Source organism: Chionomys nivalis, chromosome 9 (assembly GCF_950005125.1).
Source record: "Chionomys nivalis chromosome 9, mChiNiv1.1, whole genome shotgun sequence".
NCBI classification, from domain to species: Eukaryota; Metazoa; Chordata; class Mammalia; order Rodentia; family Cricetidae; genus Chionomys; species Chionomys nivalis.
Window position 1 is genome coordinate 54,536,174 of NC_080094.1, and position 20,299 is coordinate 54,556,472.

General features: G+C 43.4%; 1 protein-coding gene across 1 annotated transcript in view; it reads left to right on the top strand.

Moving 5' to 3' along the window:
* Positions 1-8,958: 8,958 nt before the first annotated feature.
* Positions 8,959-20,299, top strand: part of Ehd4 (EH domain containing 4) — a 69,970-nt gene continuing 58,629 nt past the window's right edge. Inside the window, exon 1 of the mRNA XM_057781664.1 lies at positions 8,959-9,252. Coding sequence (XP_057637647.1) covers positions 9,017-9,252 — 236 coding nt within the window. The 5' untranslated portion in view covers positions 8,959-9,016. The remainder of the gene's footprint in view (positions 9,253-20,299) is intronic.

Here is a 20,299-nt window from a genome sequence, read left to right on the forward strand (position 1 = left end):
GCCCACAACCCTCTAGGCCCTGTTGTACCCGAGAGCTGTTAGCATCTATCTCTGTTCCCAGAGCGCCTCGCTGCCCACAGTTTCCTTGCCCACCAGTCCAACTTGCAAATGACTGGGACATATTACTATTGTAGGGACTGGGACACAAGAGGGGGCCAAGCAGTGACTAAATTTCAAGGAGTTGCCTCTGGTCCCCCATGGGAGGGCCACATGGAAACTGATCCTCACAGCCTCTATGCACAAGGGCAAAAGAGGTACAAACAGCAGGAGCAGAGGCCAGGCTAACAATACCTTCCCTCCTGGTTTCTACCCAGGAAGCTGGAGCCCCTCTTGGACTACTCCTACTCTCCGAGTTGCTGCTATTCTGAGGTCCTGCCTCTCTGCTTCCTTCCCCAACTCCATACTCTTCTTAGCAGTCTCGGCTGCACCCAGGACTTAATGGCCGCTTCCTTTTCAACAGCTCAGCGTTCTAGTGCCAGCTAAGCTAAGGCAACCCTCCCTTGTTATAAACAAAGGCATTCTAAGTCTGTATCCGCTAGCGTGGTTTTTACTGTATAACCTAAAGATCTAAAATTAAGCCGCTCAAACAAAACTGAAGTTCTTTGTTTCTCAGAGATCTGGGCCACTTTCAGCTTTATATGCCATCCTCAAGGTTGCCTTTTGGCCCGCCGTCAACTCCCGTGCTCCACCCACCATGCCTGTATTCCGGGCAGTAGGAAGATAAAGGGGTCTTGGGACTTTCGGATTATGAAGTTACCAAAACAGGCCTAGACTGTCTGCATATAAACTTCTTTTCTGTGAAAAAGACACAACTTTTATCTAAAAAGAAGAATTACCAGTTGTTCCAGTTCTGATTTTCCAGTCTCTAACTTTGTAGCCTATAGTCTAGCCTGGAACTTACAATGTAGCCCAGGCTGCCTTTAAACCCATAGCAATTCTTCTGCCCCTGGATCCCAAGTGCTGAGATTACAGGCTATGCCACCACACCCTGCCTTTTCCAGCTATCTATTTCTCCGAGTATAAGAACATAAAATAAGGCTGGAGAGATGGCTCAGAGGTTAAGAGCACTGGCTGCTCTTCCAGAGGTCCTGAGTTCAATTCCCAGCAACCACATGGTGATTCACAGCCATCTATAGTGAGATCAGATACCTTCTTCTGGTGTGCAGGCGTACATGCACACAGAGCACGTATACATAAAATAAATAAATCTTTTTTAAAAAGAACATAAGATAATCACTGTGTGCCTAGGGTCAGAGTCTGCTGGCTCAAGGATCAGGAAGACGTAGCAAGGACATCTCTTCTCTCCCCATGTTTAAGAACACAGTCAAGTGATTTGAGGAGAACACTGAGCTTGCGTCTGAAAGGAAGAACTCCCTCCAAGAGGCTCCGTGGGCCAGCAATACGGTTCAGTGGGCAAAGCGCTTGTCATGCAAGTCTGGCCACCTGAGTTCAAGCCCCAGAAGCTGCATAAAGGTGAGAAGAAAGCTGAGCCCACAGAGTTGTTCTCTGACTGCCACATACATGTCATGACAACCATGTACATACATGCATACATCATGCACGCATACAATGATGTAAGTGAAGAAGTAAACTTAATTAATTTTTTCAGTTAATCTGGGTGGGGTTTCTTTTAGATTATAATAGTGATATAATTTCTCTTTTCTATTTCCTTCATCCAAACCCTCTCACATACCTCTTCCTGTTCTCTTTCAAATCCATGGCCTCTTTTTCATTTGTTTATTTGCTGGCTCCTCTCACTTCCCTGAGGCGTGGGCTGGGAAGTTCAGGAAGGTTGGACAGGTTCAGCAAGCTGTCAATCAGAGCACTTCCCATGGTCTTCCCCATGGCCATTCTCCTGGGTGAGATTGAGATGGTGGCAGCAGCTGGCTTGTATGACTAGGTCAAGAGCACAGAGCTGTGTCTCCACAGAAATCTATGAGGGGAAGTCCTCACAAGCCAGGCCAGATTAAAGACGGCAAAGAACTCACCTCAAAATAAGAGACACATCAAAGAAACCCATGGCAATGTTTTAAATCCTAACCTGTAATACTTGAATGCCTGAACACGACCTTTATCCTCATCTACAAAGTGGGCCTCATGTTCCTGGTTCTGTTGTTAGCATGGTCCTTTCTAGAAACAAGTTGTCAGTTAGGAGTCACATTTTTGTCTCTGAAAAGTGGTGGTTCTGACAAAGTCCAGAGGGATGCAGTCTGAGATCCCTGCACAGAGGGATGCAGTCTGAGGTCCCCGCACAGAGAGTGAGGGAGCCTGCTTCTGTTGGCTCTTTGCTTTGCCATCCCCTATATAGTTCTTGGCCTCAGGGTCCAGAATGAGCCCAGGAACTCCAGCAGGATATCATTCTTCTAGACCATGAAAGATAGGAGAAAAACAAGCAAACAAACAAACAAACAAGAGCCAGGCATGGTGGCACACACCTTTAATCTCAGCCCTCTGGGAGGCAGAAGGTAGATCTCTGCCTTTAAGACCACCTTGGTCTACAGAGTGAGTTCCAGGACATCCAGGGTTACACAGAGAAACCCTGTCTCAAAACACACAAAAAAAATCTTTCTGATAAGATCTCATGACCAGACTTGCCTGCAGGGAGTCTGGAAAATTTAGTGTTTTACTTAGCTGGCAATGTGCCCCAGAACTAAGTCAAGAGTCATCTTGCTAAAGGTGCCTTCCCTGAAGGGCCTACAAGACACCCTTGCTCTACCAGGTACATTTTAAGTGATCTCAGTGACATACAAAAGTGGCCACAGAGAAAGCAGAACAGGGTGTGAGAGTGACGAGGGCTTTCTTCACGGGCCAGAGAAGCTGCTCTCCCCCCAGGCTTCTAAGCCACTCTGCAGTGTAAGGCACTGGCCTTGGTCAGCATCTACACCCAGCCATCAAACATAAGCTCAAGACAAACCCATGGCCAAGGAGTAAGGGCAAAACCTTCCACAAGAATAACAACAGAGGGCTGGAGAGATGGCTCAGCGGTTAGGAGCACTAGCTGCTCTTCCAGAGGTCCTGAGTTCAGTTCACAACTACATGGTGGCTCACAACCACCTGTAATAAGATCTGGTGTCCTCTTCTGGCCTGCAGGCACACATGCAGGCAGAACACTGTATAGATAATAAAAACCTTTTTACAAAAAAGAATAGTGATTCCAGGACAGGAACCAAAAGCTACGGAGAAACCCTGTCTCAAAAAATCAAAAAAAAAAAAAAAAAAAAAAGAATAATGATAGAACTTTGGCAAATATTACATCTAGATTTTGAAGGAAGTACGAAGGTAGGATAAGGAATGTTTCGGAAGGGGAAAGAGTGCGGTGGGGAGAAGAGTAGGGGCAAGACGGCAGTGAGATAAAGGATGCGACCCAGGTGCAGGATCCACAGTGTGGAAATGTCAGAGGAGGCCTGGAGAGGCGCCTGCTGGGTAAGCACGGGGACCTGAGATTGGCCTTAACATCCCCTTAAAAGCCTGGTACTTGAGTGCACACCTGTAACTTCGGGGTGGGGCACTGGCCAGGCAACCTAGTGAATCAGTGCGCTCCAGGTTCAATGAAAGACCTTGTCTCAAAAACTAAGGTGGAACGCCATGGAGGAAGACACAATCTCTGACCTGCACACACACATGCGCACACGTGTACATGCATCCACAGGAACACACACACACACTCATACCCCATGTATACAAAATATAACGAAAGGCATAATTTTATACAATGACCATTGTGCTAAAAAAATCGTATAATTATTTTTTTCAAAAAAATAAATTTTCCCACCCAGCAAAGAGAATTGTGAATCTTACTATTAGGCTACTTTCTTCCGGGAGAACTGCAACGCGTAGTATGAGCCTGGGAAAACAACTGGCTTCAGATGAAAAGCTGAGTGGGACTGGGACTGTTTAGTGGGAAGAAAGCAAACCAAAGGAGAACCGCATGCATAAATGGAGCAAGATGACGATAGAGAGGGCCAGCCTCCACCCTTGCTCTCCCACCCACATCCCCTGATCCCACCCCACCCCAAACCCCACCCCACTACCACCCCACCCCTGCCACCTCTAAGTCAAGGACTTAGCAGGAGCAAGAATGATGCTGAGGCAGCTGCAGGAAGCAGAAGGGAAAGAAGAGAAGGGCAGGCACCATGGTGCTGGGAAAGGAGGAGGAGGCACGGCAGGACTTCCTTTCCTTTCCTTTTTGTTTTTTTTTGTTTTTTGTTTTTTTTTTTTTTTTGACTAAAGGCAATTCTTTTATGTTTCTTCCTTACTTTTCTTTCCTGCTTGTAAAACAAGAATGTGATTGTTCTGTAAAGATTGGAAAAATTCTAAAGCCCATAAAGAGAAAACTAAGGTTATCTGTTCCCACACTCTGGGAGCATTACAATTTGGGGGTTCATCACTTCTATCTTTTTCTTTTTCTTTTTTTTTTAAATATTTATTTATTATGTATACAATATTCTGTCTGTGTGTATACCTGCAGGCCAGAAGAGGGCACCAGACCCCATTACAGATGGTTGTGAGCCACCATATGGTTGCTAGGAATTGAACTCAGGACTTTTGGAAGATCAGGCAATGCTCTTAACCTCTGAGCCATCTCTCCAGCCCTTATCTTTTTCTTGAGTATGCTAAAAATCTTTAAACAAAAATATAAAATCATGTACGTCCACTAAAAAAAGATTAGAGTTGTGGTTCTTGCTTGTTTCCCTTTTTTCCAGATGGGGTTTCTCTGTGTAACAGCAGGGCCATCCTGGAACACTATAGACCAGGCTGGCCTCAAACTCACAAAGATCCGCCTGCCTCTGAGTGCTGGGATTAAAGGCGTGCGCCACCACTGCCTGGCCAAGTTGTAGTTTTTAAAACACCACAAAGGACTGAAGAGACGGCTCAGCAGTTAAGAGCATTGGTCATTCTTCATTTCCCAGCACTGACACGCACATGGTGACTTGATCATGTGTAACTCATTCCAGGGAATGCGACACCCTCTTCTGGCCCCTCTGGGTACCAGGCACACATGTGGTACACAAACATCCAGACAAAAACACCCATACAAATAAAATTAAATTAATTTTAAAAAGACACTGTCTCAAAAAGCAACATCAAAACAAAATCCAACACGCTGCCATACAACACAAAGTCACCCCCTCAGGCCATTCCTAAGCAGTTCAGGAGGTGTAAGCATTTCACACTGTTGTGCAACAGCTCTCTGGAGCTCCCACTAGCAAAATGGAAACTTTACACCCATTGAATAATACCCTATTTCCTCCTCCCCGAAAGTTCTGGTAACCACCACTCTGACTCTACTTCCTGTTTCTATGAACTTGACTACTTTAGAAACCTCCACAAAAGAGACGTCTACCATATCACCTCTCTGTGGCTTCTTCACCACAGAAGATCTTCAGATACCCACGATGCGTCGTCATGTGCCGCTCACTGAGCTACAACTCTAATCCAAAATACTCTGGTTTTTTTTTTCAGGTCATTAATATTCTTACATGACGCAACGTTCAATAACCGTGTAGAAAGCCACCATTTCTTTAACTCTGTGGGAGACAGCTAGTTGCAGTTTTTCAGTATTATAAATAGTAATAAACTTCCTTTCAGATAAAGTTTTATATTCATTATTCCACAGGGTAAATATCCTCAGGTTAGTTTCTTCAACATGTAATTCCCGAGTCAAAAAGTAGATGAATTTTTGGCAACACATCAAGGAATGACTGACATGTAATCAACTGCATATATCGAAAGTACATAATACGGGGGTCTGGAGAGACAGCTCAGTAGTTAAGAGCATTGGCTGCTTTTTCAGAATACCTAGGTTCAATTCCCAGAACCCACTTGGTGGTAACTTTAGTCTCTGGTGAAATCTCGTGCCTTCTTCTGGCCTCCTCTGGTTGTGCATGCGTGTGGTACACAGATACACAAGCAGGCAAAACATCCATACATGGAAAAGAAAATATTTTTAAAGAAAGTACATAATGTGATTAATGTCCTATGTGTACAAATGTGAAACTATAACCAAAACCAAGGTCAGGAAGGTCTTCTTTCATCCCCAAAAGGCTTCTCCTAAGCTCTTCTCTCTCTTTATAACCCTTCCTTCTACTCCTCCTACTAGATTATATGATAGGTGTGTTTACCTTTCCAAGAAATAGCCAAATGTCTCCCAGAGGTGTCCGGTCATTTCACATTCTCACAAGTTGTATAAGGCAGTTACAACTTCTCGCCAACAATTGGTATGGTCTTGATAATTTTACACGATCTATTAGGTATATTGTAGTTTTTTGTGGTTTTAATTTTCCTTTCCCTAATGATTAATGATGTTAAACACACCATATTTTTGTGAAGTGTCCGTTGGAACTTTCTCAGTATTAAAATTTGTTTTTATTTTTAAAGCTTTTTCCTTTTTTATGTGTTTTGCCTTTCGCTATGTCTGTGCACCATGTGCATGCAGTGCCTGCAGAGGCCAGAAGAGGGCGTTAGGTCCCTGAGTCGACATGTGGGTGTTGATAATTGAATCTGGGTCCTCTGGAAGAATAGCTAGCTCTCTTAGTCACTGAGACATCTCTCCAACCCCTTGTTATTAAATTTTAAAGGTCTAAACATTCTGTATATAATTGTGAGATGTTATCTTTAAATATATTCTTAAAGTCTGCACCTTACCTTTCCCATAGTTCCTTCATAGGTAGGACATTCTTTAATTTGATGAATTTTCTTTATATGGATGTCCCTCTGGTGTTATTTAGGAAAAATTACCCTACCTTATAACCACACAAATTTTCTCATATGTTTTCCTTGAGAACTTTTATAATTTGTAAATTTTACATTTAGTTCTAAAATCCCTTTTGAGTTAGTTTGAACAAAGAGAATGAGGCCTAGATCAAACTTCATGTTTCTGTATACAGGCATCCTACTGATCTAGAACTATACGTGGGTCATGTTTGATGGGGGGGGGGGTGGAACCCACTATTTCATGCATGCTAAGCGTCTACATTCTAAACTGTTCTGATAAAAGACTTTCTTAGCTGTCTCGGTGGCATGTGCCTGTAATCCTAGCACTTGGGAGGCAGAAGCAAAAGAATCAAGACGAGTTCAAGGTTATTCCCATGTAGCTAGTGAGTTTAAGGATAGCTTGGGTGAATGAGGCTGTGCTCCAAAAAGAAAAGCAAGCAGATTTTGAATTGTCCACTAAATTGTCTTTGTACTTTGTCAGAAATCAGTCGACCATGTATGTGTATGTCTCTTCCTGGACTCTGTTCCATTGACATACGGTGGCATGTTCTGAAAATGCGATTTAGGCATGATGTGAGCATCAGAGTATACTTACATAAACTAAGATGTGATGTAATCAGTCAGGAAAACCTTTCAAAAGCTTGCTGGAATGTCATTAGCATATGCTTATTTGATAATTTTTCCACTAATACCACCCTGTCTTGATTTTTGTAGCTTTATTAGCTTTGAAATTAGGTAATACAAGAGCTCTATTTTTGTTGTATTTTACAGGTTTTGTTTATTCTGGGCCCTTCACATTCACCATATGAAATTTAGAATCATTTTATTAATTTTCCACTAAAACAAAGGCCTGCTGAGATTTTTATTAGGATTGCATTAAATGAATTTGGGGAAACTGGCATCTTTCTGTTGAGTCTTCTGGTCCATGAACATGATACAGGCAATATATATTTAGGCCTCCATTTCTCTTGGAAATATATTGTGATTCTCAGCGTATAGATCTGGTACATGATTATATTTAACTCTAAACATTTGTTAGTTTTGGTGCTATTCCAAGGGATGCAGATTTTCCACTTCAATGTCCAATTGTTGTTTCTAGCACATAGACATAGCTGGTTCTTGTATCTAGAAACCTCACTAATAAATTCACCTCATAGCTTTTTGTATGGATAGACCATAGTTTATCCATTTATCTAAAGACGGCCGCCTTGGTTACTTCCAAGTTTTAGCGATGAACAAAGTTGTCATAAACATTTTTGTGCTGGCAACACCTGGGTGATTGTTCAAAATGCAGTTTTACAACTACCTCACAAATCAGCTCTGCATTTCTCCCAAGTTCAAGAAGTAATTCATATGTGATCTTTCTCCAAATTTTATGCACACGAGAATCATCTGCAGGCACTTGCTGAGCTCCATCTCTCAACATTTTAATTTAGTAGGTCTGTAGCAAGAACTAGAGATCTGTATTTTAACAAGCACCTGACCTCATCGGCCACGCTGAGAACGCGCTAGAGCATTTCTCGCCAAGGATGCATAGGCGATGGTCAATTATTTCTACCAGTGTCTAGGTTTTACACTGGAAAGGGGGCGCGAGAAGGTGACAACCGCTCTGATGTATGTTAGTGTTGAATATAGGTTGTAATAATGATGATTCCATGCGAAAGAAAATCAAGTAAAACCAAGGGAAAAGGGGGCCTTTAATTGATCCAGAATTCAGTGGAGGCAGAAGAAATATTCACGCAAATAGATTTGCCATTTATATCGGTGAAGCTGAGTCTCTTCGGGAGTAAAGAGGGTTAATAACCTGCCAGCGGAAAAGAAACCTGTTGGTCAACTTTCTGAATTGTCCGTCCCCAGTATCCATGTCCAAAAGCTTAGGATGAATCGAGTTCCAGAAGGGCGGCCTCTGGTGGTTCGTTCCTGCCAGCTAAGACTTGCCCGGAAGCCAACGCCACCTAGCCAGAAGGATGTACCCCGAGCAGACGAGCCCGTGCCACCAAGCCCGGGCGACTCCCTCTCCTCGCCCAGCCCTCTAGGCCGATGCCGTCATCAATAATTCATTTAGACACGCCTTTCCATTGGCTAGAGCCTCCACTCCTCGCTGGCAGACGCCCAATGAGGAAGGATCTGAGAGCGCTTCTGAATAATGAGCGCCCGCCCGTGACGCAGCGGCTGATGATTGGTTGTCGCGGCAGGGCGTGGGCCCGGGAGCGGGCGGCGGCGAGAGCTGCCCGGGCGCCGAGATCCGAGCGACGCGGTGTCTGAGCAGAGTGCGGCGGTCTGCAAGTTGGCGGGAGGCGGCATGTTCAGCTGGCTGGGACGGCAGGCGGGCGGGCGCGAGCGCTCGGGCGGCATGGACGCGGTGCAGACGGTGACGGGCGGCCTGCGCTCGCTCTACCAGCGCAAGGTGCTGCCGCTGGAGGAGGCGTACCGCTTCCACGAGTTCCACTCGCCTGCGCTGGAGGACGCGGACTTCGAAAACAAGCCCATGATCTTGCTGGTGGGCCAGTACAGCACGGGCAAGACCACCTTCATCAGGTAACTCGCCGCGCCGGCTCGCTGCCCCTCCGCCTGGGCACCGTCTGCCCTCGGGTTACACTCCGAGCTCGGTGGCCCGTCGCCTCTGCCCACCCCGACGGGCTCCCCAAGCGCGAGGCTCTCCCAGTGCGGTGCTGCCAGCCCCCTCCCTTGCTGTTGCCAAGGCCTTCCTCGAGCCTGTCACCCTGGCCTGGGGGCATGGGAGAGGGAGGGAGGGCGAGGCACTAGATAGCATCATCAGTGCAGCCTGGGGCTGGAAGTGAGAGTGACGGTGTCCGGATCCTAGTTGAAGAGGTAAGCTTCCGTCACAGTGACAAGGAATGAATGAATGAATGAATGAATGAATGAATGAATGAATGCCACGGTGGAGGTATTGTCGTGCCTTTCCGTGCCACCCTCTTGCCACAGCAGCTGCCATTATCCAACTTTATGGGCTATAGGAAGTTAGCCTACAGTGTAGTCACCTCACCAGCCTGTGGAACGAAGGGGAGTGTCAGGTTTCTATTTGTTAGTTTCCATTTCTTCACCCTTGACAAACTGAAAATATTTATCGTGCTCGCCCAGTATCCGGAAGCAATAGCCGTGCTTGCCCTGCGGTTCCAATCACATAGCCTCCTCAGAAGTGACTCGATGAGAAATAATTTACAGTGAAACAGACTGGGTTTTGTTTGCATGTTTTAATAAGGCATCTTATTTCTAAAGCAACCAGCATATTAAAACTCCTTTACAGCCGAACGGTGGTGGTGCACATGCCTTTAATCTCTGCACTCAGGAGACAGAGGCAGGCGGATCTCTGTGAGTTCCAGGACAGCCTGGTCTACAGAGTGAGTTTCAGGAAAGCCAGGTCTACACAGGGAAACCCTGTCTCACAAGACAACCCCCTTTCTTTGAGATTTCTTTTTTGTTTTGTTTGTCTCTGGTTGTTGTTGTTTTGGTTTGGTTTGGGGTTTTTGTTTTGTTTTGTGTTAAAGCCCATATCAGTTGAAGCAAAGTGACTCAAAATTTAAGATTTGGATCCAGAGTTTTGGAAATCGGAACACTCTCTTCATCATTTACTGTTCAACAGGTGTCCAGAAAACTGCATGCCTTTGGGGTACATGCCATTTCTGTTATGACCCTTTTCTTCAGTCCTGTGACCTACAATAGTTCCAACAAATAGAGTAGTTGTTACTGTAAGAAATATGTTAAACCCAAGCCTGTAGATACAAATGTGAATGAATTCAGCAAAGGAAATACACTGCGTTTTGAAATACAAAAGAAGAGTGGGGAAAATTAATGTTGAAATTGTTTCATTTGGTACTTTTTAATAAATGGAAAATAGTGTTGAGTATGTTACCACAGAAATAAAGGTAGATGTGTATATAGATAATATATTTATAATATGTATTAGATCTATTGTAGTAACTGGCTCCTTGAAAGATGGCAAACATATGGCTGTGATGGTGCTTGCCTGTAATCTCAGGATTTAGGAAGCTGAGGCATGGGGATTGTGCCTTCTAGGTTAGCCTGGGCTGCATAAGGCATTCTAGAATAACCTGGGCTACACAACAAAAGACCCTGTCTCCAAAACAAAACAACAGCAATAAGAACAACAAAACTTAAGAAACAAAAGCAGAATGGATGGCAGACAGATGGTACAGCCAAGGCCCTAGTAGTAACAGTTGTGAATTGTTAGGATGGTAAAGCATTAGTAGGACAGGGAGAGAATTTTTTAAGCCCAAAGCAAATAAGAGTGTAATGTTGTTAAAGCGTCCCGGTGGCAGGTTCATAGCAGCCCCATCATTTCCTTCTGTTTATCTTTACCATGGGTCCCACTGTACCTATGCATAACTAGGGACCATTTCCTTGATGCTGTACCAACCTAGCCTAAAGCGCCTCTGTCCGTAGCCTGGCTAATAAACCAGCCTGAGATAGGAGAGTACAACTCAGTTCGAAGGGATGTGTGTCAATCCCTTTCCCTGCCTCAGATCATTTTGTTATATTCTCATTCTTCTCTGCTTCGTTGATGAGAAGCTTTGTGGATAGTACTAAGCCGGGTTCTGAGGTTTGACTCATGGCTATACCTCCCAGTTAAGTACTTCTTAGTAATTGGAACGCAGTAGGAGCTGCAAACCAAGGTTAAGGGAGGAGTAACCTTAACTGGAAGCTTGGCCAAGTGGCTTTGTCATTAGACCAAGGGCCCAAAGTGGACCTGGGGGTTAGAAGATCGCTATGGACAGGAAGCTGGATGAAGCTACACTTGTGGCATTTGAAATTGATTTTAGAGTAGAGAAGGAGGAAGTGTTTGGTCTCTGGGAGAAAAGCTCCAGAGGGCAGCTGTCCTGGAGATGTGGATACTTGGAATAGTAAGTAGGAGAGGCCATGAGAGCTGGCCTTCCTGGACCCTGGTTTTGGTCCTGGTAGCGACCTGGGTGTTTTGCTCTTAACTGTGAGCACCAAGCGCTCGCTCATACATGGGGAAGGGACCAGTCTATAAAGTTACAAGTTCTTTTCCTTCCAACTAACGCAGGACTGTGATGTCATGGAGGGACATATTCCTCTTCTGTGTAAGCCATTCAGCACAGTTTTTGCTGTGCATTTCACGCCTTTAATGAACTCTGTTTTTCTCTCCCTTGTTTTGGAGAAACTAGGATCCCATTGTATGTGATGGGCCAGGACATTCATCAGAACTGAGGCAGCTAAGTGTGTCCCTTGTTTTGATAGAAAGGTCTCCTCGGTGGGATGCCTGAAGAGCCTGGGGTGTCAAGAAAATATGCTCACTCTTTTATGGGTGATCACCAGGAGGGACCAAGTGCCAGGAAGAGAGCAATTAAAAGAATGGTGTTGATGGAGAGATGGCTCAGAGGTTAAGAGCACTGGCTGTTCTTACAGAGGTCCTGAGTTCAATTCCCAGCACCCACATGGTGGCTCATAACCATCTATATTGAGATTTTGTGTCCTCTTCTGGTGTGCAGGCACATGGAGGCAGAACACTATATACATAATGATTTAAAAAAAAAAAGAGTGAGATTGAGGTTAAATGGAAAGTACAGATTGTTAGAATCTCCTGTAGATCATAGCATTGAAAGGCTAGAGGAGGCTTCAGAGATATTTGTCAAAGTCTCTGGGATGAAGGTAGAACAGCTAAAAACTCTATTGTCTGGTTATTTTCTTTTTAAAAGATAGGTTATATAGTCAGAGCTGTTAAATAGCCTGCTTCTGACAGGCAGGGAAAAATCATCTAGAGAAGAAGGGATTGGCACCGGGGAGAGTGATCATATCATCTTTGAAGGGCAGATGTTGGACTTATCCAGGATTATATTCAAACCTTGAAAGGAAGGAACAGTTTCATGGGCTGGTTCAGCAGTTAAGAGTGCTTATTGCTCTTCCAGAGAAACCAAGTGTGGAGTTCAGTTCCCAGTACACACATCGGATGGCTCATAGCCACCTGTAACACCAGCCCCAGGGGAATCCAGTGTCCTCTTCTGGACTTCATGGGTACTGCCTTCACAGATGCGCACACACTTTCATACACAGTTAAAAATAAGCCAATTAAAAATTCAATTTCAGAGCTTCCTCCAGAAAAAAAAATCCTGGGCCCAGCTGCTACACAGCAAAATCATTCCACTGTGAAACAATTAAAGCTACGAATTGCAACTTTTGCTCTTACGGGTTCTACTTCCTCTCTTCCTCCTGCCCCCTGGTACCCTCCCCCAATAAAACTTATTCTAATGAGGAGAAAAGAAGAAGTGACTTTAGAAACTATGTAGGCTGGACTGGGGGTAGCTCAGTGCCTACCTAGCGTGTGTCAGATCTTAGGTTCAGTCCCCAGAACTGGAAAAAAGAAACAAGGAAGGCTTTAAAGGGAGAGATCAAGGCAATGGTGAGGAAAGACACAAACCACATCCAGATTGTTTGTACACTACATGGTCTTTATATTTAAACAATCTTGATACAAAACAGAAACCTTTTGCATTTTTATAAATTTTAACAGAATCAAAGTGTCACTAGGCAAACAAAACTGTTTGTGATACCTCCTAGGAATAAGCCCAGCAAAAAGAAATGCAAGACTCCTGCACTGAAAATTAGAGTCGTTACTGAAAGAAATTGAGGAAGATCTAAGTACAGGATACAGGAAAGCCGCCCTGTATCTGTGGACTGGAAGCTGTGCTAAGATGGCAGTGCTCCTGAGCTGTTTGTTTGCTGAGACAGGGTCTTAATGGGTATTATTTGGTGGCCTGGACCCACTGTATAGCCCAGGATGGCCTTAATCTTGTGGTAGTTCTCCTACTTCTGCCTCTGGGGTTCTAGGATTATAAGGGTGTGCCACCATACCTAACCAGTGTACCTGAATTGGTTGTCATGTCCAAAATAACTTCCATTAAAATCTTTGTCTTTTTATTGTTTGTTTGGGGCAGCAATTGACAGGCTGACTCTGTAATCCTTGGGAGCTCAGAATTGCAAATAAGCAGCCCTGAAGAATAACAAAGTTTGGAGGATTCACATTTCCTGATTTAGAATTCATCGTGTAACTGCTGAAGAACAGTGCAGCGTGGTACTAGCAGGGTAGGCTGGTTTGTGTACAGACCTTAGAGCCCTCAATAAACCTTCTTATGTGTGAGCAACCAAGATATCCTGACAGGTCAGTGGGAAAAGGTAGCTTTTTCAACAGATGATGCTGGAACAACCGGATGTTCGTGTGCAAAAGCAGTGAAGAGAAACTGATCATGGGTATGCGGTTTCTTTTTGGTGTGATGGAAGTGTTCTGAAATCAGGTAGTGGTACTGATTATACAACTCTGAGAATGACTCAAACATGGATCTACTCTTTAGAAGAGTAAATTTTCCAATCTGTGAATTGTACTCCAGCTGGGGTTGGGATATAGCTCAGCAGTGAGGTGCTTGCCTAGCACGCGGAGGGTCCAGAGTTGTTCAATCACTAGAAGTGAAAACATAAAAACAAAGCAATAAAAGCATTTTTCCAGGATAAAGCAGCCTATAATTCTGATTTTCATAATTCTGTAATTGGTGCCAGCCAAGCAATTTGTGCATCTGTGTGTGCTAATTTAAAATGAAAAAAAAAATGTATTCCAGAAAGAAAACAAGCTGGAAATGAGCTAAAGGAGCGAAAGAACAAAGAGAACTGGAGAGTAAGTGAGGCTGAGGGGTACAAATAGCTGCCTCGGGATCCCCGTGGTTTTGCTTCTCCTTGTATATATCTTGACAGTCAGGAAACATTCATCATTCACAATAAATTGATACAATAAATGTATATGAGTATTTCTTTTAAAGTACTTAATAAGGACTGGAGGGATGGCTCAGTGGTTAAGAACTCTGGCTGCTATTGTGGAGGACTCAGACTTGGTTCCCTGTATCCATAGGGTGGCTCACAACCATCTATAGCTCCGGTTCTAGAGGATCTGACACCCTTCTCTGGCTCCCACAGGCACTGCATGCAGGTGGTATGCTTATATTTATAAATGTAAAACATTCATACATAAAATAAAAAAGTAATGCTTAATATAATTATGTATTAAACTTAAAAATATTATTTTAAATATATATTTAGGGATCATCAATATAGATCAGTTGATAGAGTGCGTCTCTAGCATACAAAGGCTCTAGGTTTCATTCCTAGTACTGCGTAAAACAAGTGTGATGATACATGCCTATAACCTCAGAACTTGGGAGAGAGAGGCAGCAGGAGCAGAAGTTCAAGATCATCCTAATCTGCCATAGCAAGTTTGAGGCCAGCCTGGGCTGAATAAGACCCTCGCCCCCTTCACCCTCCCCATACACTTACACGTGTGGATATAGTGTTTAGTCAGGAAAGGCGGTGGAGACAATGAACCTACTCCAGCATTTTCAGCATATCTCTGGTCTGAATCCCATGGATTCATATACCCATCCCTACAGAGATAGGAGACAAAACGCATGACAAAGCCAAAGAGGAGGGAAAGGTGGTGTCTCTAGATGCTGTTATCAGAAAAGGAGAGGGGGGTTACTAAACAGGTGAAATATTGCATAGCCTCACAGAAGCTACAGAGCCAAGGGAAGGGAGGGTCCAGAGAACCAAGTGTTCTTGGGGGACAGGATCAAAACAGCTTGTAGGTGGATCAGCCATCAGGAGCCAAAGTGACCTTGGCAAGAGCTGTGTCCGAAAGTGGTGATGGTGGAAGCCAGGTGGTGGTGGGTTCAGCAATGCGTGGGAGACATTAAATGCAGAAAATCCTCAGCAGCAGGCACTGGAGGGGAGGAACCATTGGTCAGAGACATTTCACTGGCTTCTTAAAGAAGAGCATGATCTCAACACAGTTATAAGTGGATGGACTGGGGAGGGTGCAGAGGAAGAGCAGCTGGTGGCTGAGAACTAAGTGACCGAGTATCAAGACAGATGGCGGTGGAAAGAGGACTTTCCTGGTGTGGTATGGTAGTGGGTTTGGTTTTGTGGTACTGGGATTTGAATGAAGGATGTGCCAAGTAAGTAGTCTACTGCAGAGCCATGACCTTAACCACAAAAGAGATTTTTTTAATCAAAAAGTTCTCATTTAGATGATTGCTTCTAAAAGACATTTAATATACGTTTCAAACCCTGGCACTGTGACCAAGAAAGTGTTGGCTGTACATCTGAATCACCTTTCAAAATAAAGATCCCTTGGAATGTGGCTGCCAGAGGCGCCCTCTGATTCTTCTATAGCCTTATCCAGGGGACATTCATTGATACCTTAAAGGGCCAGCCAATGGAATTATGACAGCTGAACCATCAAGTCTTGGAAGCTCAGTCTTGATCCAGCAGAGGGAGACTTGACTCCAGTGAACGCTCCACCTGTTCCCAGCTTTATCAGATCACATTTTTAGCAATGACTCAGATGAAGACACAAGTCCTGCTAGAGAGTACATGATAAATACAACTCAGCAAAATGATAGCTTTTCTCACTTCGTGTAACCTGTTGAAAGTTTCTAATATCACTAAATCGTTTTCAAAAGTAATTTCAGGGCTGGAACGATGACTCGGTGGGTAGGCACCCTTGCTCTTGTAAGCATAAATGCATGAGTTCAAATCCCCAGTGTTCTGTAATGTTTTACTCTTTGGGCTTTTTGAACTCTTTGTGGGCCCACCACCCAGCTCCCACATAAATCACACATGAGGCTTATTCTTAGTTAGGAATGCCCAACCATACCTTGGCTTGTTTCTTTCCAGCTTTTCTTAAATTATCCCAACTACCTTTTGCCTCTGGACTTTTTCCTTTTCTTCTGTGTATCTTACTTTCACTCTTACTCTTTGGTTGGGTGGCTGGGTGGTTGGGTGGCTGGGTGGCTGGCCCTTGATGTCCTCCTCCCCTTGTTCTCTCATTCCTCGCTCCTCTCTTCCAGATTTCTCCTATTTATACTCTCTGCCTGCCAGCTCTGCCTATGCTTTCTCCTGTCTCGCTATTGGCCGTTCATCTCTTTATTAAACTATCACGTTTTAGACAGGCAAAGGATCACAGCTCCACAGAGTTAAACAAATGCAGCAGAAACAAAGCAGCAGTCTTAACATTATTAAACAAGTGTTCCACAGCATAAACAAAAGAAACACACCTTAAAATAATATTCCACAACACCTCAGCATCCACATAAAAAGGTGGACATGGGTCTTGGGTACCTCTAACTTCAGTAGTGTAGGATAGAGACAGGTAGCTGAAATGATTAACTAGGAAGCTTCTAGTTCAGTGAGAGCTTTCATCTCAAGTCGATAGGGTAGGGAGCAGTAGAGGAAGGCACCGAAGTCCTGCACCTCATATGCATGTATCTCCCCCCCGACCCCATGTAACTCGCATGGTTGCATCTTCCTGTAGCACAGCTCAAAGCATTTGTTTTTCATCTCAAGCTGTTATGTATACTGCTATGATGAATGCTTTTGATTAGAAGATTTTATTTCTAGCTTTTTTTCCCCCTTAGAATACCCTGAACATAAACACTGCATTGAAAACAAAACAGAAAACTAGGGAGATAGCTCAGGCTGTAAAGTGCTTGTCATGTAAATGTGAGAATCCTCATGAAATTATCAGGCATGCGGTCATGGGACTGTAATCCTAGAATTTAGAGAGACAGAGACAGATGGACTCCAAGCCAGTGAGAGAACCTATCTCAAAGTGTGGATGGTCCTGGAGGAATGTCACCCGAGGTTGTCCTCTAGCCTCCACACGCATACACACACAGGCACACATTTGTACATGTATACACACATACACACCTGTGTACACATGCAAAAACACCCCACTATTTTTCCAGGCTAAATTATTATATCTGCCAATATCCATAGATACATGGAGAAAGGTTACTCCAAATTAAACTTCCACCAGAAATGAGGGTCAGGATCACAGTTTGACTAAACCATTAGTAAAACTAATTATTAGCATTAAAAAAGTTTGATAGGAAAAACATTTTTTAAATTTGCTTTTTAAAATGCTGATAAAGTTGAGCATACAAAGTAGTCACTATCTTTATTTCTTTGTAAAATCTGTGAACGTTGCCCAATTTCCATTGCAAGTGCCAGTCTTTTTCATGTCAATTAGTTGGATATTTTCCCCAGTAACACTTGTCAATAACTTGTTATAATTATCATAAGTATTTTTCCAGTTTGAGGTTTGCCTTTCCATTCTAATGAGAACTTGTATATAAATGTATCTAATATTTGTGATCAAATTTAACAATATATATTTTTTATATTTTACTTTATGGTAAGAATAATCCTTGTTTATAATCATTTGGGAAATATTCACTCATTTTTATGTATTTTTTGATTTTGTATTTATTTTTTGCATTGTTGTTTTGAGTCCTGGGAGCTAGAAGGCATACATGCCAAGGTACACGGGGATAACTAGAAAACAGCTTGCAGGAATTATTTCTCTGCTTTCACTGTGTGAGTTCTGGGGATTAAACTCAGGTTCTCAGGCTAATGGGAAAGTTCCCTTACCATCCTGACCATCTTCGTAGCCTGTATTTTCCTCTTGAATAGGCTTGGTTTAAATTTTTATATATTTAAGGTCAGGCATAGCAGCACAAGCCTTTAATTCCAGCACTCAGGTAATAGGAGCATGCAGACCTCTGAGTTTGAGGCCAGCCTAGTGTACAAAATGAGTTCCAGGACAGCCTGTCTCAAAAGAAAATACACACACACACACACACACACACACACACACACACACAGATCAATTTTAAAAACTTGTCTCAGTGCTGTTAGTTATTTTGTCTTTGGCCATATTTTTAGCACTGCTGTTAAATAATATTAGCTCTTCCTCCTGTTAGGTGAGGCTTTTTCATAGGCTGTTATTTAGTTTCAGACCTTTCTCTTTGTTATTATATTTATGAATATAATATATTCCAGCAGCATACTGTGTTGAAACACTTTTTAACAAGAGGTAGCTCCAGATTCTTCTGAGTCTCTTTCTTTTTCAAACAACTTTTATTAGTCATTTTCTATTAACTCGTTGAGAAGAACTTTGAAATCACATTGTTAGGTGCTTCCTTGAAGAATCCCACTGGGGCCCATTTGTGTGCGAACTGTATTTTATCTAAATGAGAAGTTTGTTTCTGCTCTTCCTAAGCAGAAACTCCACACCGCTTTGGTGGGACCTTCCCTCATTCCTCTCTGAAGGCAGCTGCTTTACTTGTCCAGCCCTCTGAAGCTCTTAGGAATGTTATCCTTAGGTATTTCAGCTGCCGCTGCTTTTGTAAGACTTTTTTCCCTCTGTTATTTATGGCCTGTTTTCGCTGGTACATACGGTAGCTGCTGAGGTTTTGTTTTTATTTTGGTCATTGGCTGAAGGAGTATCCTGACATCGTTTGAATACACAGGCCTGTGTCTTCTAGACCCATAACTGGCAATTACACTTGGGACTGCATTGTCTCCTCTTGTCGTTCATAACTTACTGAACCAGGAATGTGGCATTCCTGTCAAACTTCTCATTTTTGTGATTTTGCCTTTGTTATTTTACCTAAAGGTAGTGCATTCATATCTCATCTCATAAATTAATCACATGAAAATACTTTTTCCAATATTAATTTTTAAAGAATTTTATTTAGCTGAGTGTGGTAGCATGCACTCAGAAGCAGGTGAATCTCTGAGTTTGAGGCCAGCCCGGTCAACAGTTCCAGGACAGCCAGGGCTGTTACACGGAGAAATCTGCCTCAAAAACAAAACAAAACAAACAAACAAAAAAAAAACCCAAGCAAACAAAAACAAGAATTACAGTGCTCAAAGATCGCAGAATTTACAACCTAAGTCTTTCGGATTATAAACTGCAAATCATAACATCAAAAACAATGAAGGTTCATTGTGTGATTGAATGAAAAACTGGAGACGTGAACGGTGCTGTGAGAAACTGGAGACATGAACGGTGCTGTGAGAAGCTGGAGACGTGAACGGTGCTGTGAGAAACTGGAGACGTGAACGGTGCTGTGAGAAACTGGTTTGATTCCAAGAGGTTTCTCCACCTCCTGAAAGCATGGAAGGAAGGCACAGGTGTTGATGCCGTGTTGACAGCAGTTGTTCAAAGCCCGGCTCAACCCCAAGTAGTTTGAATTCCACTGAGCTGGAGAGATTTCACCCAGCAAATTCCGCTCTTTTGGTTCAACAGGGCAATATCCATTCCATTGCTAGGCACAGCAATTTCTAAAATAGTATCACTTAAGTAAACAATCCTAATAATAAGATAGATTTCACTCTTAAGAAAGACAGTTTGCCCAGTATGGAGGCACACATCTTTAATCTCAGCACTGGGGAGGCAGAAGCAGGCAGATGTCTGTGAGTTTGAGGCCAACCTAATCTAGATAGCAAGTTCCAAGACAGCCAGGATTGTATAGAGAGAGACCCTGGCCCAAAACAAAACAAGAAGCCCTAAATAAAACAAAAAGTAATAATAAAATGTAAGTTTAAGAAACACAAAAATAAAATGGGAGTGAAAGTTGAATTTAGGTGTTGGGCACCAAGCCCAGGGCCTCATACGTGCTAACATCTGCTGTACCACTGAGCTGCTTCCCCTGGCCCAAGTAACGAAAGCTGCCTAGCTGCCCAGCCATTAGGA